The sequence below is a fragment of the Ceratotherium simum genome, chromosome 17 (genome assembly GCF_057802395.1).
Source record: "Ceratotherium simum simum isolate JZ-2026a chromosome 17, ASM5780239v1, whole genome shotgun sequence".
Lineage (NCBI taxonomy): Eukaryota > Metazoa > Chordata > Mammalia > Perissodactyla > Rhinocerotidae > Ceratotherium > Ceratotherium simum.
Genome location: NC_141916.1, coordinates 50,992,162 through 51,011,505, shown reverse-complemented (window position 1 = coordinate 51,011,505; position 19,344 = coordinate 50,992,162). Strand labels below are relative to the sequence as shown.

Genomic DNA, 19,344 nt, shown 5'->3' with positions numbered 1-19,344 from the left:
TTATAAAGTACAAAAGTTACAATAAGCTAAGGTTAATTTATTATTGAAGAAAAAGTATTTTTAAAAAAATGTAGTGTAGCCGGAGGATACAGTGTTTATAAAGTCTACAGTAGGGTACAGTAATGTCCTGGACCTTCACATTCACTCACTCACTGACTCATGTAGAGCAACTACCAGTCCCTCAAGCTCCACTCTGGTAAGTACCCTACACAGGTGTACCATTTTATATCTTTTATACCATATTTTTACTGTACTTTTTTTATGTTTAGATACACAAATACTTACTATTGTGTTATAATTGCCCACTGTATTCTGTACTGTGACATGCTATACAGGTTTGTAGCCTAGGAGCAATAGGCTATAACATATAGCCTTGGTGTGTAGTAGGCTATACCATCTGGGTTGTGTAAGCACACTCTATGATGTTTTCACGGTGATGAACTACCTAAGGATGCATTTCTCAGAATGTGTTCCCCTTATTAAGTGATGCATGACTGTATATCATAGTCAAATCAGCTTATAACAAATCAATGTTACTTACCTTTATTACCCAAACCTTATCCCACCTTTCTTGACTGTGAGTGCCAGGAAGCAAGATTGGATACATTTCTCCATTCACCGTGGTGACTTTCACATAAATAGAATTTAAGAAATTGTTTTTAATGATGAATTAATAAATATTGAAATTATATCACAATGAAGAGGACGCTTTATCCTTTCCCACAATGACTCAGTTATTTCAGATGCCATCAATATTCTAGTAGACTAAGATGAGACACATAAGTACACTTGTTGATGAAATGGACATGACACATATTTCATGTGAGCACATCACATCCTAGTAGCCTTTTATGGATTGTCCTGGGACGAAGTGTCTCAGAAGGATATATGTGACTATGTAGTTAAAACACCCAAAGATAAACACAGCACTAGAAAGAACTACATTCTTTAGAGAAGGCCTAAAGTTGAGCTAGATCTCTCAGACTTCTGATATTCACCTCCACACTTCACCCAGGAGAGCCAGGAGAACATAATCATCCACTATCTTTTGGGCTGACACTCATAGGCAGCTCACTAAGCAGTCCAGGACTGATGACGAGCCCTATAATTCCAGTACACCCCTCTAACACAATTTATTCTTTTTTTCTTAAAAAAATTCTCTCTGCTTAACATCTACAAGTAGGATTTCCACCACCACCAATTTTTTTCTTTCCTCATTTTATATACTCTAACAGTGCACTGTATTTATTTTCAAATCTATCAATGTTATTCCATCTTTCCAACTAAATTATAAGCCCTGTAAGAGTAAGAATAGATCTTCTTCTATGAGGAAAAGCTCATTCTTTTCTACTACCCTGCTGTACCATATGAATTGTGTAATATTCTGCAAACGACAGACAGTTAACACCTGAGATTCTTAACTATGAAGACATCACCAGCATAAGCTGGCTTTTTAAAATACAAAGAAATTTAAGGAAAATCTATCTCAATTCTCTTATTTTGAGAGTGGAACTAAAGCCCAAAAAGTTTAAGTGATTTACTGAATATCTCTTTTCTATCTGATGTCATACAAGAACTCAGCTCACCGTTCTTTCAATTATACCAGTTAATAAGAGACATAGTTAAATCTTCTAAGAGATACTATAAATGCAATATGAATCTGTCACAAAAGGATTCAGTGAGAGACTTTTCAGATCACCTCGGCAGAGAATATCCACTTCATAGAAGACTTTAAAAGTACAGTGTGAGGCAGAGGACACCCACACTAGGGTCACCTTCAAATCTTTTCTTGACTTTCCTCAAACCAGAAGCCCATATTGAGGAGCCACAATGTGCAGAGTTTGAAAGCTAGATCAATCATTGTCTTCTGTGTGATCTGGCTCCTCAGCACTGCCAATTTTTGCCTTTCACTATTTAATCCTGATAGAAACAAGTAGGTTCCTCTCTTTTTTTATTGTGGTAAAATTTACATAACATAAAATTTTTACCATTGTAATCATTTTTTAGGTGTACAGTTCAGTGGCATTGAGTACATTCACATTGTTGTGCGACCATCACCACCAGCCATCGCCAGAACTTTTTCATCATCCCAAACTGAAACTCTGTATCTATTAAAAAATACTCCTGTGATGGTTGATTTTGTGTCAACTTGACTGGGCCACAGAGTGCCCAGATATTTGGTCAAACATCCTTCTGAGTGTTTCTGCCAGGGTGTTTTTGGATGAGATTAACATTTTAATCAGTAGAGTAAAGCAGATTACCCTTCATAATGTGATGGGCCTCATCCAATCAGTTGAAGACCTGAGTAGAACAAAACAACTGACCTTCCTTCAAATAAGAAAAAATTCTCCAGCAGACAGTCTTTGGACTAGAACTGCATCATCAGCTCTCCTGGGTCTTGAGCCTACCAGCCCATACTGTAGATTTGGACTTGCCAGCCTCCGTAATTGAAAGAGCCAATTCCTTATAATAAATCTCTTTCTCTATATACACACATCCTATTGGTTCTGCTTCTCTGGAGAACCCTAACACAACTCCCTATTCCTTCCTCCTCCCAGCCCCTGGAAACTACCATTCTATTTTCTCTCTCTATGAATTTGACTACTCTAGGTACTTCATATAAGTGGAAACATACAATATTTGTCCTTTTATATCTGACATTTCATTTAGCATACTGTCTTCAAGGTTCACCCATGTTGTAGCATGTGTCAGAATTTCCCTCCTTTTTAAGACTGAATAATATTTCCTTGTATGTATCTACCACATTTTGTTTATCTATTCATCCATTGATGGACATTTGGATTTCTCCTATTTTTAAGATCCGTGGAGATAATTTCTACAATCTTTCTGTGGCAGATACCCAGACATATTTGACAGATTTTAATGAGTTCTCATTATCCCCACCTCCTGGTGTTAATGCCCTTGTGTAATGTCCCCTTGAGTGTGGGTGTCATGTGGAGTGTGGCAAAGGTGAGGGGATGTATGTGATCACATATATGTGATTACATAAAGTATAGTGCCTATCATGCTAAAGTTTCTCTCTCTCTTCTCTCTCCCTTTCTGGCTGGATTTAATTAAGCAAGTTTACATGAATCCTATAGCCACAAAGAAATGAATTCTGCCTGAGGGAGCTTGGAAGTGTATTCTTCTGCAGTTGAGCCTTCAGATGGGAACACAACCCAGGAGACACCTTGATTGCAGCCTTTTGAGACCCTAAGCACAGGATCCAACTAAGCTGTGCCCACACTTCTCATTCACAGATACCATGATATAATAAATGTGTGTTGTTTTACACTGCTGCTCACATAATTTGTGGTAATTTGTTACATGGCATATAAAACTAATAATCCTGTGATAAAGTTTATCCTCTTATGTTGTTAAAATTCCTTAAATCTAATCCTATCACTGACTTTTAATGCCTCTGAGGTTGCCTCTTAATACTTAGGCTGCGATCTTGATTCATAAGATAGAGACACTTCCTAGGGGAGCTCCTAGTGTTGGTAAGATAGAACTGGTTTCTCCTGACATATTATCTATTTGTTAAGCCATAGCTGTGGCCCAACCCACTGCTTAGCTCTTTATAGCTCATTCTTGATGCCTCAGAGTGATAATAGTCCAGTGTCTATTTCTCCAAGGCACAGAGAAGAAGGGAACCCATGGTAAGCCATCTGACTTAGGCAAGGTCAAAAGGAGAGTAGTCAAAGGAAATAGAAAAAAGTAATTCTTTAGCCTCACTTGTTACAGCTATTGTATAACAATTCCCTGAAGCATAGGTGAAAAGGCCTGTGTACATGTACCCTCCATTGGTTCCACTCGAAGTCCTTAACAACCTGGGTATAAGCTAATGATTTCCAAGCTTAATGGAACTACAAGATTGTGTAAGATTGTAATGAGATCATTCTCCTCTACCCCAGCTACCTGCCCTTCCAATGTGTACCTTCTTCAGTCTTCCTACCTGAATCCTCTTTCCTCTCTCCTCATTCTGTAAATGGAAGCTTTGATAGGGGCTGAGTTTAGAGCTAAAATTGCCTCAAGGCATACCACTTTCATTAGGATAAACAACAAGTTCTATTTCTCCAGGGAAAAATACGTTGAGAAAAAAAAAAAGGCAGTAGTAATTCTATGAAAAAAAGTAACAAGGAGGTCATTAACAGAATACTATTTTGTTCAAACCTATTAGGAAACTGGAGGGCAAAAAGATGATAGCAATCACACGGCAGGAAAGTGCAATGGGGGAAAAATGTTATGTTAACTGGCAAACCTGTTCATGCAGGTGAAGGCTGGCATGACTGGGAGGAGAGATGGCCAGAATTACAAGGACAAATATTCAAGAATTGGAATACTAGGAAAGATAAAACATGGTCATGGTAACAATACACATGAGAGGCAAGGAGGACATCAGTTATCCAGCACATTGAAGGTGAAGGTCATTGGTAAAATTGAGTGGAAATCAAGATAATCTTAGTTAACACTTATAAAATACTTGTTATATCAGGGCAATAATATGCACTTTGCACACATTAACTTATTTAATCTCTCTAAGTCTATGAAGTAACATTATTATTATTATCCCATTTTATATAGGATGAAACTGAACCAACAGAGAGATGTAGTAACTTGCCTAAGATGATACAGCTAATAAGTGACAAAGTAAGTATTTAATCCCAGACAACCTAGCTGGATTCTTAGCCATGATGCTCTACAGTCTCTCTGACAAGAGAAAGAGAAGGGAAAAGTTAATGATGATACTCGTGTACCTGGCACTCCAAATATAAGTATTCTAATCAAAATGCTTTCGTGTTTCTGATTGTTTTTTCTCTATAATACGACATCTATAGCAGGTCAAGTGGGCATCTCACTCCTGTTTTATGCATGGGAAAATTAAGGCTTGGAGAAACTACATCATAATTGAGTGGAGGGCCAGGATTAGAGTTCTGATCTCCTGTCCTGTAAAATACCTCCCACTTGGCCAAGCTTTCCACTGAAATTCAGAAGGTACTCTTCATACTAACCCCAACGTCTTTCCATTTTAAAAAATAATGTAGTGCTCATTTAGTTTTGGAACTGAATGATTTCGAATCATCAGTATCATACCGTGCTTTTCTTTCACTATTCGATTTTCTCATCTAAGAAAAAAAAAAAGTTTGTAGTCTCTATTCTCATATCACATTGTCATGCTGTGTGAGCACTCTTATTTTATTTATTTTTTTTGTGAGGGAGATCAGCCCTGAGCTAACATCCGTGGTAGTCCTCCTCTTTCTGCTGAGAAAGACCAGCTCTGAGCTAACATCTATTGCCAATCCTCCTCCTTTTCTTCCCTTCCCAAAGCCCCAGTGGATAGTTGTATGTCATAGTTGCACATCCTTCTAGTTGCTGTATGTGGGACACGGCCTCTGCATGGCCGGAGAAGCGGTGAGGCAGTGTGCGCCCGGGATCCGAACCCGGGCCGCCAGTAACAGAACGCGCGCACTTAACTGCTAAGCCACCGGGCCGGCCCCTGAGGGCTCTTAGAATCAACCCCCCCACAACGGTCTCCCCTCAACAATCACTCAAAACAATTAGACTTTTAGAAAGGATGTGAAAAGTGGTTTTATTCAATTCTTATGCAATAGATATATCCCTGTAAACTAATGTCTAAGTTTCTTATGAAATTCTTGTATTTCTAAAAAATTTTTTGAAATAGTCCATATTAAGCAAAGATTACCAACTTAAGCATAAATGATTTATACAGTATTCATTTGTTCCTGTAGATATGTTTCTTTACAAACATTCTATGTCCTTTCCATGTGTGCTTATTTTTACTATGACCTTAGATTTTATTTGTGAGAGAGAGAGAGAGAGAGCAAGCTGTAGATCTTGGAACCCAGTTTAAAAAAACATGTCTGTCTGTCTGACTTATCTGTTTCAATGATAATTGAAGTCAGAGGGATTTCGCAGACAGCACCCAGAAATTCTAATCTCCAAACCTGCTTTTTCCAAAGGTGGGATGGCTTTCCAGTTCACTTGGCAACCTCTCAGTCTACTTCAATGGTTAGGAATAAAACAAATGACCCGGAACCAGGAGAGTTGATTATCAACACAGTGGAGGGGAGGATTTCAAAGAGCAAGAGAGGAGGGCTAATCACACGGAGAGGGGAGTGAATGGAGATTGTCAGGGTGCCTTTCAACCTTCAGCAGTCACCTGGAGCGCTGCAGTGAAGGACCAAGAATATTACTCCTTTTCTGATGGAGAAGAGAACTTATTTGGTCACCAGCAATGTGCCTTTGATCCTCTCAAAAGTCAAGTTTCTCAGCACTGCCTAGAAAAATACCTAATTCAGAGGATTAATGTGTCCTCCCTGAATGGCTTCCTTTTGGGGGCAGTGGAAGAAAGCTAAAGACATAAAGAAAGGACTAAAAGAAAAGAAGGCAAAGGGAAGCAAAGTGGAGACCTTAAAAAAAGAAATAGAAATAGAGAAGAAAGCTAGGATGAAAGGGGAGAAAAAGACCACAGAAAATAAAATCTCAAGGGAGTAAGAGGAGAGAGAGAAAGAGAGAGAGAAGGAAAAACTGATTTATTGCTGAGAAAAGTTTTTCTCCTTAAGTCCTCTAGGTCAAGAAGTCAGACATGGCACAAAGAATGGAAAGGAGGCAATGATCATTCAGTGCTTGATCCTGGAGAAGTAAGAGTTCATCCTGATGGGAGTGCGAGTCCATGCCGTGTCAGCCTCTGTCCTGATGTATTTCATCCAGGTGAGTTGTGAAAACACAGGAATAAGGCCTTTGTTTGTTTGTTTCTCAGATAAATCAACTCTCAGAAGAATCTGGGGGGAAATGAATGAGGGGAAAAGACATATATAGAACCAAAGGGCTAGTGGAAAAGAGTAACTAGAATGTTTCCTTAGTATTACAGGGTTACATCGTGCATTTATGACTAATGACAACATCAGTGAAAAGATACAACTAGGATAGCTACAGCAATTTAGAAGTGCCACTTATGTATATTTCTCTCTTTTAGCATCTTATCACCCATCCCTCAAATTCCCAAGTAAATTATCAAAACTAACTACATAATTCCCCTAAACTGAGTTTCCAAAATCAGCCTTAAATCAGTTCTAGCAGTTTAGGTGCTTCTGGATCAGAAATAAGTTGAGATATGGGCAGGCCTCGTGGCTTAGCGGTTAAGTACGCACGCTCCGCTGCTGGCAGCCCGGGTTTGGATCCTGGGTGAGCACCGATGCACCACTTCTCTGGCCATGCTGAGGCCGCGTCCCACATACAGCAACTAGAAGGATGTGCAACTATGACATACAACTATCTTCTGGGGCTTTGGGGAAAAAAAGGAGGACTGGCAACAGATGTTAGCTCAGAGCTGGTCTTCCTCAGCAAAAAGAGGGGGATTAGCATGGATGTTAGCTCAGGGCTGATCTCCCTCACAAAAAAATAAATAAATAAAAATAAATAAAAAAGAAATAAGTTGAGATAGAAAACTCTTTAAAAATACTTTGGACCTTTATTTTTCTCCCCACTACAAATTGGAAGCCCCTGAGTAATTCATTAGCTGAGAAAGGGGTCATTGGACTAAGGGATTCTGGACAATTGTCAAGGGGAAGTTTATATGGCTATGAAATCTATTAAGAAGGAGAGCAAATGAAGGAACTGGCTAGTATCAGATTCCTGTACAGCCCCTGGCAGGGAGGGGGCTGTCTATTTTGCTTCCTATATGCCAATTAAATTAATGCCTAAAAATCCATTTCTTTTTTTCTTTTTCTTTTTGCTTCCTCTTCTCTTCTTTGCCCTTCCCTTCCTTTCTCTTCTCTTTTGGCAACAGGTCTGAAAAGAGGTATTTTATCTGCTGAGCACTTTAAGGGTTTTCTTACCTTTAGTCAAGAAAGTGAAACAAAATACCAGGCCTGGGTTGAGGAAACACCTTTGTCATCCTTAGTGGTCAATTATTTTAAATTAAAACAAAACCAGGAGTTTCTCTAATGTTATCTGAGATGACAGCTGTTAGTCCTTTTACAAATCCTTTTCACCTGATACATCATGAATATGTATCCCCCCCATAAACTCCTAATAAGTACAAATCTCTGTCCCTTTTTAGAGGACCTTTGTGGCCTTTGTTGTTGATTTCCTGAAATATCAAGTCAATCAAGTTTTTGGAAGAGTAAAACAGTTTCTAGAACAAAAGTTTACCTAGAGAGGTTTTTGAAGGTGAAAGTCAACTGAAATATAAGGTAGAAGGAGTGGGAAGTTTATTTACTAGGAGTAGAAGGGGCTTGATAGAAATGTCAAGGAGTTGTTAGAGCAGATTTGTCTCTGATTATATCAATTCATTCACCACATATAAATGACAGAATTTGATTTGAATTCTGGCTTCATCAATAAGTATGTGCAATTGGCCATGTTACTTAAATCTCTATGCCTTAGTCTCTTAACTTTTCAAAATAAGGTTAAATATACCACCTACATGGTTATTTGTGTGATAAAATGTAATGAAATATTAAAAATTCTTAGCAGTCTGACTGGCATAAAGTAGCTATTCAATAAGTAAGTTTTTCCTCCCTCTTTTCTCTTTCCTCCCTTCTTCTCATGTATGGTGAGTTATCAATGTACTGAGGGAATGAAAAAGAGCAGTGGGGTAGAATTCAATCTGCAACTGGGAAAGAATTAGGAAGACAATAAGAATATCCTGAGGGACAGATCAGGAAATTTCTAGAACAAACAAATTGATATAAACACTGTCTCTCATTCAAAAAGGCAGTGATGCTCACCTACCACCAAAAAAAAAAAAAAAGGAAGGAAGGAAGGAAGGGAGGGAAGGAGGGAGGGAGAGAAAGAGAGAGAAAGAAAAAGAAGGAAGGAAGAGAGGGAAGGAGGGAGGGAGAGAGAGAGAGAGAAAGAAAAAGGAAGGAAGGAAGGAGGGGAGGGAGGGAGGGAGGGAGGAAGGAAGGAAGGAAGGAAGGAAGGAAGGAAGGAAGGAAGGAAGGAAGGAAGGAAAAAGAAAACAACAAATTAGATATTTGCTCTTCTAGGTTCTCCCACTTCAAATACAATAATGAATAGGCATGGGAGAGATGAAAACAAACAGTCCTAAATATGGCTGACCCTGTGACCGTGTCCTCATGTTTACCCTGCTCTCACCTACTGATCTAACAGAGCACAGTCACAAGGGATGATGTACAGGCTGCTGAGCAGAGCAGTTGAGATGATTTCCCTGTCTGAGACTATTCTTCCTCCTACAGCTTCCTTGGGCAAGATGTGAGGAGAACTGTGTCAATTCTGAACAGTAAGTATGTAAGAGTTCAGGCTGGGAGGAAGAAGAAACAGACAAAAACATCAATACCCCAAATAGGGTCAAGATGTCATTAGATATCTGAGACTTCCCTTATTTCTACTTAAATGGGTATTAACCCACTCATCTCACAGACACATTACCCAAAAATGAAGACATGTTTACATGTCATTATAAGTATTCAAAACAACACTGCTGACAGTGTTTTTTCCAAAGCTAGTCTTCAAAGCATACTTCATCTCAATTTATACAGTCATAGAAATTTGCAAAAGACTTTCTCACCCATGCTTCTCAGTGACTCATCCAGACAGACTGGGTTCAATATTTAGTCATAGGCAGATATACTTGGGTAATTTTCAAAGTAGTGTCATCACTTCAGATCTGAAAAGCATTTTCTATTTCTTAGGGTGAGTTAATATTTATTGCAGATTTCATTTACCTAGTACTTTGAGGTAGTTATTCCTTAATCTAAACCTGTCATAATTAGGTCTTACGTAGACACAGAGGACATAAGATAAAAAGGGAAGCGATTCATTCCACTTGGAGGTAAACTATTAAAAAAAGCAGAGACAGTTTGAATAAAACATTTGCTCAGGCTGAAGGAAAACATATATTTAGCTATGGGAAGGGTTTCCCAACAGCCTAGTCTGTTAAACTCAGAGGAAATGGTGATGGCCTTGGTTACTTATCACATGCTGTGTGAGGTTTTAGACACCTACCACCATAGGAAGAGTCATTTTTAATGGAATCAGAATTGTAAAGTTGTACAACTAGAAGGGGCTTTGAACAAGTGGGGAATGTGAGAAATCCTGGAGGAGACACTGTTCAGTGAAAAACCAAACTGTGTGTTCTCTAACTGTGTAACCAAAGAGAGGATATAGAACAGATTTCAATACATTTCAAGAGATTGGTATATCAGAAAGTGTTATTAAATTTACTTATCTTCAAAGATAAACAAATATTTTCCCTCTCCTCCCCTTCCCACTCCTGAGCTTATCCTACCCTCCTTCTCCCACGCAATACATATTTTTTTAATTTCCATATAGAAAATTTATAATCGCCCTAGTTAATTCAGAATATTCAATTAGCTTTCATCAGGATGAAGTTGGTTTCCCCATTTTTCCCCCTTCTTATTTAGCTTGAGTGGATATGCATATCAGTTTTGATCCTGGATGTGAAAATTTAGGGGTCTTTTTATGGTGGGAGTTTTTATGGCTTTATGGTGGCCCTTTTTGCAACAACTTGCAAAACATAAATTACAAACTTCGTTGTATTGCTTTCATGCTTTAACTGAAATTTCCTTTACGTTTAAATGTTATTGACCTTAAATATATACAAACCTTAACTTTCACATCCATTTTCAAACTCACTCTTTGTAAACTTGCATTGCAAGTTCTTTCTTGGTAATTGCCATCATAACTGTTTACAATGGTCATGGTTACATTTTCTATTAACACTGTTTTCATGATCGCTACTTTAGTCTGTCTTATAACGATTTAAAAAATGTTTTCTACAATGTCATCTATAGTATAAACTTTATTTGTCATCCCATTTCACAATAGATTCAGCTGGTTACATTGAAGGTATTATAACCTGTGATGCTTTTATTATAACAAGGTATCATATTATAACTCACATTTCTGATTCTGGAATTACAACAGGCATTGATTATATGGTTATTGCAAAAACTTTGTTCTTTCTCCATAGTTGCCTGACCACAGATTGGGTACATCTCTGGTATATATGGTAAGTTTCAGCTATAATACCCAAAAGGACATTTAAAAGGGACTTTAGAGGCCGGCCAGGTGGCGCAAGTGGTTAAGTGTGCCTGCTCCGCTGGGGTGGCCCAGGGTTCGCCAGTTCGGATCCTGGGCGTGCACCGTCGCACTGCTTGTCAGGCCATGCTGTGGCGGTGTCCCATATAAAGTGGAGGAAGATGGGCATGGCTGTTAGCCCAGGGTCAGTCTTCCTTAGCAAAAAAAACAAACAAAAAAGGGACATTATTTTTCTCAGAGGTATTATTATTTTTTTAGCTTTTTAATATATTGACAGCAGGCAAAAACGTATGAGACAGACAGCCTATTTACCTTGCATCTCATGGAGTAAAGTTTCTTTACTTCATCACTAACCTATGTGATAATATGCCAGGATTTCCTATTTCAATACCATCTCCTCCGCCAACATCACAGATTATTGTGTACTTGCTCAGGGTCAGCTCTAGAAATAGCCACATAGAGGAAATTACTTCAGTAAAATAAAAAGCAGCCCCTCCAAACCACATTAAATCTCCTATTAATTGCTCTGGTGAACAGACTTAGTCTTGCTGACAAAATAAGGAAGTATTTACGTGAAGTAAAAGCCTTAGAATTAAAATCTTATAACCATTCTATAAAATAGTCAAACAAGAATCAAAATGGAGACACTGAAGACTGATTATGCCCAGGTTGGGAAACACACCAGATCACAGAGCTCTCACTGCCCTGTGGGCTCCTTGCAGGTTGCTGGTAGTGATTGGCGCACTGCTCCTGCTGTGTGGCCTGACTTCTGTGTGCTTCCGCTGCTGTCTGAGTTGCCAGCAGAATAGGGAAGACGAGGGCCAGCCACCCTGTGAAGTGACGGTCATCGCTTTTGATCATGACAGCACTCTCCAGAACACAATCACTTGTGAGTACGCTGGCTTATAATATGGGAGGCGAGCCCATGTTTAAACGATTAGGATGGTACAACTGTATAAGAACATTGATTGAATAGTATTAAAGATTCTGAAACTCAGAAGCCTCATGGTGCAGTGACCTGGGCCCTCAGGGATACTGTCTTCTCAAATATTGGTCTGACTGGTGACAGCGTTAAAATAGAAGTGAAGTTTTGGAGACAATAGTGGAAATGTTTTATAGGAAGAAGTACCCAGTTCACAAATAGTTATTTTGATAAAAATATCTTGATCTCTGTGTATATTCCTTCTTCAAAAATGTCTTGGATTTTGTAAAAACCTACATTTTCTATTATCTATACTATTTTATATCTTCAGAGAAATTAGTTGTGTGTACTTTCAGTTCTTTATCCTTCAAGTCTTGATACAGTAAATGCTAACCCCAACATCCCCTCCATAATCATAGGACACTTTCCTCTATTTTCTTCTTTCTCTTCTTTATATTATATTCTTTCCTAAAACTGGAGAGTAAATTAGCAGGCAGAACAGCTGGCGGAAAAGCACTGTGATATTTATTTTGAAAAGAGAACAACGTAACGTATTGTTGTTCACCTTTCTGGCCTCCCTTTTCTCATTGTCATTATAGAGAAAAGGTAAATAAGGTAGAAATAAATATTCCTAAGGGACCTGCAATGTCAGTGGGTTGGTGTAACACGTTCCAAGTCTGCAAAGGGAGAAGGACAGGGTTGTGAGAAATGGGAACACAATTTAGATTATTCGAGGATATCAGAGAAAACAGGATCTTCTAGCAAAGTAAAGATGATTTCGAAACAAGCTTCACAGGATTTTCATAACGTTTGTGACAGAAAGTGACAATGAGTTTGGACACATTAAAAATGAAGGGAAATGAAGTGTGTTGTAACTCTGGTTTCTGAGGAGGTCACATTCCCTCTCACTCTACTCCTTTCCTTACCAGCCCTGCAGTCAGCGTTCGGCCCCGCGGCTCGAAGAATCCTGGCAGTGGCTCACTCTCACAGCTCGCTGGGCCGTCTGCCCTCCTCTGTGGACACCCTCCCGGGGTACGAAGAAGCTCTTCGCATGAGTCGCTTCACGGTTGCAAGGTGTGGGCAGAAAGCTCCTGATTTATCCCCAGTGCCGGAAGAAAAGTAACTGCCTCCAACGGAGGAGTTTCCTTGAATAGAACACTCTTCAAATTGATGAGAACTCTGGTTGTATAAATGGGGTGGGGGTATCCCCAGAGTCGGTAGAGATTCACAGACAAATGGAACATTTTTTTCTAACTTTCAGAAGGTTTAGGGTGGCATCTAAACATCATTCTGTAGAAAAGATGAATTCCAACTCTTCATTTCTAGATACACGTATTTTCTGAGATGGAATGCTCTAGTGAAGAACTCTCATTCAATGGCCAACATTTGCAACTAACCTTTAGCAATGCTGATTACTACTGAACAGGAAAGCATCAAAGGTATCTTGGGTTCCTTCACCTATTGAATTCCTTTAACCACATGATACTGCAAGGTGCTTTTTTCTCTACCAGCTAATAAATTGTAATACACTTGTGGAGAAAGACAAGAGTGTAGGCACAGCCATAGACATTAATACACCAAATTCATACATCTTTGCACTTGAGAGAACACTCACTTCTATACTGAATGACAATGATAGTTTTAGACATCATGTAAATACTAACTAGACAACCATCCAGGGGTGGGATTGCAGGTTTGGGCTAAGAGAACATAGTATAATATTGAAGTGCTACATATCAAGGTCTTTCTTGTACTCTGGTCCTACCCACCACCAGCAGTATGAGAAACTGTATAGAGTGCAGGAACAGTTCTATGAATTTTTCAGTTCTTCTGCCCTGCAAACACACTCGCACACAGACGCACACATGCACATACACATGCACCCTTTCTAACTCTAAAAGAATAGCGTTGCTTCGCTTCCTTCCTCCTTCCCGCTTTGACCACTTAAAGCCAAGCGTCTGACACACGCTAGTCTCTAGTGGTGGCCTTTACTGCCACCTAGTGGAGCCATGATAGAAAATGCATTCTCCTATTGAAGTCTTTCTGCACACCTCTCCAATTCTTGGAGCTCTAAATGAACTAAGCATGGGTGGGATCCTTCCCATGGCACCATTGTGCTGTGTAGTGCTAAGCTGTCCACATAACATAGTATCTCTAAAATTTATTGTTATTGGAGAATTGAGGACGTGAAGTGTAATTGGGAAAAAACTACTCACAGTGACCTTGGATAAGTCACTGAATCTTTAAAGCACAGTTTTCTCATCTATAAAATAGGCGATAATAACACCTCCAAGGATTGTTGTGAGGATCAAATAAGCTAGATATACATGACAAGATTTGTAAAGTATTCTGTGTGTGTGTTACTCTTGATATCGAGATCAAATTTTCACCTGCCCTGCTATGATTCTGCTGAGAATTATGTTCAACTTTGTCCTTTTGCCAGCCAGCCTGCTGTTATTGCGAAGTCACACCTGAAGTAGCTTTATTTTATCAATAAATATTTGTTAACTGAGGTAAACAACTAAAGATATGTAATTCCTCTTAATGTTCTGTGTAGAGGTACGGAATATTTGAGAAAACTCCTTTACTAGCGAATTAGCTCCAGTACTCAGGCAGGCATTACAGAGCCTGGAAATGGCTGATGAGTGCAGCACTTCATTAAATACATTCTTGGAGAGGCCCGCCCGGTGGCGCAGTCGTTAAGTGGGCATGCTCTGCTTCGGCGGCCCGGGGTTCGCAGGTTCGGCTCCCAGGAGAACACTGATGGACTGCTTGTCAAGCTATGCTGCAGCGGCGTCCCATATAAAGTAGAGGAAGATGGGTACGGATATTAGCCCAGGGCCAATCTTCCTCAGGAAAAAAAAAAAAAGAGGAGGATTGGCATTGGATGGTAGCTAGGGCTGGTCTTCCTTGGGAAAAAAAATACATTCTTGGAGAGCTCACTCAGCCCAGCCAGAGGGAAAATGTTCTAAGTGAGTATAACCTGCTGATGATCTGAATTTATCCTGAATCATTTATCAAATTGCCTCTGGAAATTGTTGAAATGCGTGAATGGTTAATAATAGTACCTGAGGTGGCCTTGTTTTGCCACTGCCAAATGAATCACTTCATTATCATGCATTCCATAAAATATTCTAGGCTCTTTCGTCCCTAAAGATACCACAGTCTTGAAGAAGTTAAAATGTCATCAGGTATAAAAAGATTTTGGAAGAAATACTGCCTATAAGTCTCTTATTCTAAAGAGATTTCTCTGCCACACCCATCTTGTCCCCTTTGCCCTTCTCCCCAGCCACATGGAGTCCTCTCCTGTAACCCTCCCATTTTGTCAGAAGCTATTACTGCTCATTTAGCTTCACTTGTTTCTCTACTCAACCTAAGACATTTGTCAATCAGCTCAATCACTTTCACCCTTCTCTCAATTTTTTTAACCCCTTTTAACTTTCCTCACACCTATCCTTCAAACTTTAAACACTGGTTCAATGAAGCTAACTGATTTCTCCCCAAAGCCCACATTGCAGAGCAGCACTGCAGAAAATCTCAGCTCTGATGATTGAGGTCCTTACAATGGCATGGTCTCCAACAAACCTGAACTATTTACCATTTCTTTTAGATTTTCTTGAGTAATTTTTCCATTTCTTTTAGTAGTTATTCAGATTTCAGTGGCTCTCTTCAAACCCCATACCCCATCACTTATCATTAATTCTAGGCAGGGACTTGTCCTCCTAGTTCAGAGAGGAAATCAAAGCCTTCAGGTAACTTCCTACCCCAAAGCTACAAACCTGCCCTTTCCTCCTTTCTTCTAGTCTCATTGAAATAGATGTCCTTCCTCGTCCCCAATAAAATACTTCTAATTGTGCTTTGCCTTACATTGATTCAACGATTTCTTTGTTCAACAAGCATTATTTAGGAAATTATGTGCCAAGAATGGTCCAGAGGCTATTGGGGTATAAAAGTGTGCAAGATTAACAGGGTCTCTGACTCTTGGTCCTCACAGAACTTAAGAAAAAGCAAAAATAAAATGATTGCAAACATTAAAAGTGCAAAGAAACCTTGAGAAAGGCAGAATGAGGGAAGAGCATTTTCAAAGATGATGAAAGGTTTGGTAAATTTGAGGAACTGAAAAAGATTAGAGTAGCAGATGCCAGGGAGCTAAAGAGAGAGCTGCAGACAATGGAGTCTGAGAGGGAGAGAGGGCCTTGGGGGCAAGGAGTCCAGACTGTATTTCACATGCATTGAGAAGTCATTGAAGGATTTTAAACACTAAGTTACTTGATGCAATTTGAATTTTAAGACAATGAGTCAATACTACAGGAGAATGGGCTGGAGTAGGACAATTATGAAAGCATGAAGACCAGATGAGAGGCTATTGAAGAAGAGTAGATAAGAGGATCGGACTAATGTGGTGATATTAGAGGTGGAAATAGAGATAAACGTAGGGATTTGAAAGATATGTTGGGGATAGTATCATTAAGACTTGCTGATGGTTTGGGTAAGGGAAAGGAGTGAAAAATGACTCCTAGATCATTGACCTGAACAAATGCACAGAAAGTATTTTGTTTATTAGGAGGGGGAAGACAAAATTTAGGGAGAAATTCAAGACAGTGATTTCTAAAATGGGGAAAATGCATTTGATGGTGAAATATAAACCAAGTTGATCTAAGATAAAGGCTATATACCCATATAGACCCTATATATGGGTATAAATGACATAATCAACTCTCCATCCTCGCCATCCTCCTTCTTCCTCTTGCTTAATTTTTAATTGTTCACTTTCTACTAGCTCGTTCCCTTTAGCATACAGTAGTTTAGTATGAATTATGTATCGTAAAATGAAGGGGGAGCAAAGAGCTGAAGAAGAAAAGTGTCACATTGTTTTGTTAAGACTTGTACTAAGTAATTCAGACACTGAACTAAAAGATAATGAGGGGCTATGTAATGTTTTATTGGCAGGAGCGTTCCATAATGTAATCGACATTTTAGAAGGATACTCTGATGAAAGTTTGAGGTCTTCGTTGAAGTGTGAAGAAGGCAAGTCTTAATTCCAGCTAGGAGCATATTGTAAAAATTCTAGTTAAAAGTTATGAGAGTCTTAAAATGAATATGGGGGTGTTGATGAAATGGATGATAATTACTTCTTTTCAATGGAACTCTAAGCTGTGCTCAAATTTAAAAAATAGACAACAACCTGGTTAGGAAATATGATTTTTACACCATTGTTCTCTAGGTCTTTCCTCTAGTTTTAAGCAGTGGAGATTCTCTACCACCTCTTTCTCAGCCCAAAAGACACAAATATGTATAAACCTCATGCAGCCTGGCAGTGAAGCTGCACTGTCCATCCTCTATAGCTTACTTTGGGTTTCCTGGGGTGATTACACTGGGCAAAAAAACACATTTTCTATAACTTTTTACTTACCAAAACTGAAACTTCTGCAGTCAGGGCCATGTCTAGTGTGATATCAATATCTGAACGGAAGTGTTAATATCTACATCTGAGGAAATGACTCCAGTGGCACAAATGTCCTAATCTGTGCGAGGTCTGGAAGATGGGCATGTATTAGTTTATACCAGGACAATATAGGCTCTCCTTTCTAGGGGAAGATGGGTCTGAGAGAAGATTGACTGGGCTGTGATGACTGATTTTCTCTGTGGTTTGGAGGTAAATAGAACAGTACAGGATGCCTTTCAGTGGCCTGCTTCTCGTCCAGGTCTAGGTTGGGAACTACAACATAGAATCCTGTTGAGTTGGCCTTATAGGTGTGGCCTGTAATAAGACCTTTATTAGAGGGTCTGATTAGTTGATACATTAAGAGTTTACTTGTACATGAGAGGACGGAAATAAAGCAAAAATGAGATTTATGTAAGAAATTTAAGAGGCAGGGGAGAAAAACTGCAAACTCTGGGAACAGCAAGTTTTGTGTTCTTTTCCTTGGGTAAGCAGATGGGCTGGAAGGCAATAAAAAGTCCAGGATGGGAAGTCTTCCTTTGCGAAGGCTGGACTGGGAAAACAATTTCAGTGATTAATGAATTGCCCAAGATACATTGAGAGTTCAACTGTGGAAAATATTTTACATGCTGTCTCTGAATAATGTTAGCGAGTGTCCTTCTGCTGGCATTTCCACCTTGGTTAAGCCAGAATTGCACCATTTCCCACCTCAGAATTTCTCATAATTAGGAGTTTGGAAAGGGGGTTGGGAAAGTGGTAGTGTTTGAGTTGAAACCCAAAGGATGATAGAATTTTAAACATCAAATATACAGTATAAGAGCATTTTCTGTCTATGAGCAAAGAGAGAAAATGAGAATGTGAATCATGAAGAATGTTAAAAATTCCAAGAGTGATATAATAGGAATGCATTTGGAAAGAAAGTATTACCAAACCAAAGTGGGTTCGCTTCTTGGCAAGTTGAAATCAAAGCCTTCACCGGAAGTAGTTGTCACACAAAGAACAATTTATTTGCAGCAAATAAGGAGACCACATGGAATCACTTCCAAAGCCATGGCCCCACAGAGCAAGGGAAAGCAGGGGCCTTTTATTTTGGATGGAGAATGAATATTCAAAAGGGAAGTTTCATCATCACATGTAGAGGTGGGTATAAGCTCCCGCAGGCGTAGTTTGAAAACATGCTTTCACATACATCACACATTATGCTAATAAGGCTGAAGCTCCTCCTGAGGCAGAGATCTTAACATCAAAATGAAGCAAAGGTAACTTTTGGACACTTCTCCGCCTGTCTGCGAAAGCTTCGCTCTTTGTGGTGGGATTTGGACTGGTTCAGGGCAGTTGGTGATTGCATCTGTCAATGTAACTGAAAAACAACTTTGAGAAACAGTCAAGTGCATTTGGAACCTCCTTCAAGTTACTTGGGGCAGTTAGTCAGGGACAATAGGTTGGCATCTTTCTATGGAAGGCATTACATGTGAGCTTAAGCAGTCTGATCTCAATCCTGCATTCTATGAAAGCCATTGTAAGTTTTGGAGAGGGAAAATATCACATAACCTCCAGTTTGATTAATTTGCGCTAGTGACTCACAGAACTCATAGAAATATTTTACTCATGGAAGAGGTGCACAGGGCAAGGTATGTGGGGAGGAGTGTGGAGCTTCCATGCCCCTTCCCAGCACATCACTCATCCAGCCCTCCACATCTTCACCAACCTGGAAGCTCTCAGAATCCTGTCCTTTGGGGTTTGTATGGATGATTCATTCCATAAGGGTGATTGATTAGGTCATTGGCCATTGGTCATTGAACTCAATTTCCAGCCCCTTTCTTCTGGACAGGGGGTTGGGGGGCTTGGGCCTGAAAGTTTCAACTCTCTAATCTCATGGGTGGTTCCTCTGGTGACTATCGCCCATCCTTAGGTTACCTAGATGCATTCC

General features: G+C 39.4%; 1 protein-coding gene across 1 annotated transcript; it reads left to right on the top strand.

Annotated features, from left to right (window-relative positions):
• The first annotated feature begins 6,468 nt into the window (after positions 1-6,468).
• TMEM52B (transmembrane protein 52B) lies at positions 6,469-14,568 on the top strand. The gene is given in 7 exon segments (XM_014793857.2): positions 6,469-6,510; positions 6,513-6,641; positions 6,643-6,732; positions 9,225-9,268; positions 10,982-11,020; positions 11,772-11,938; positions 12,901-14,568. Coding segments are annotated over 7 exon segments (753 nt in total). The 3' UTR covers positions 13,143-14,568.
• Positions 14,569-19,344: the final 4,776 nt, after the last annotated feature.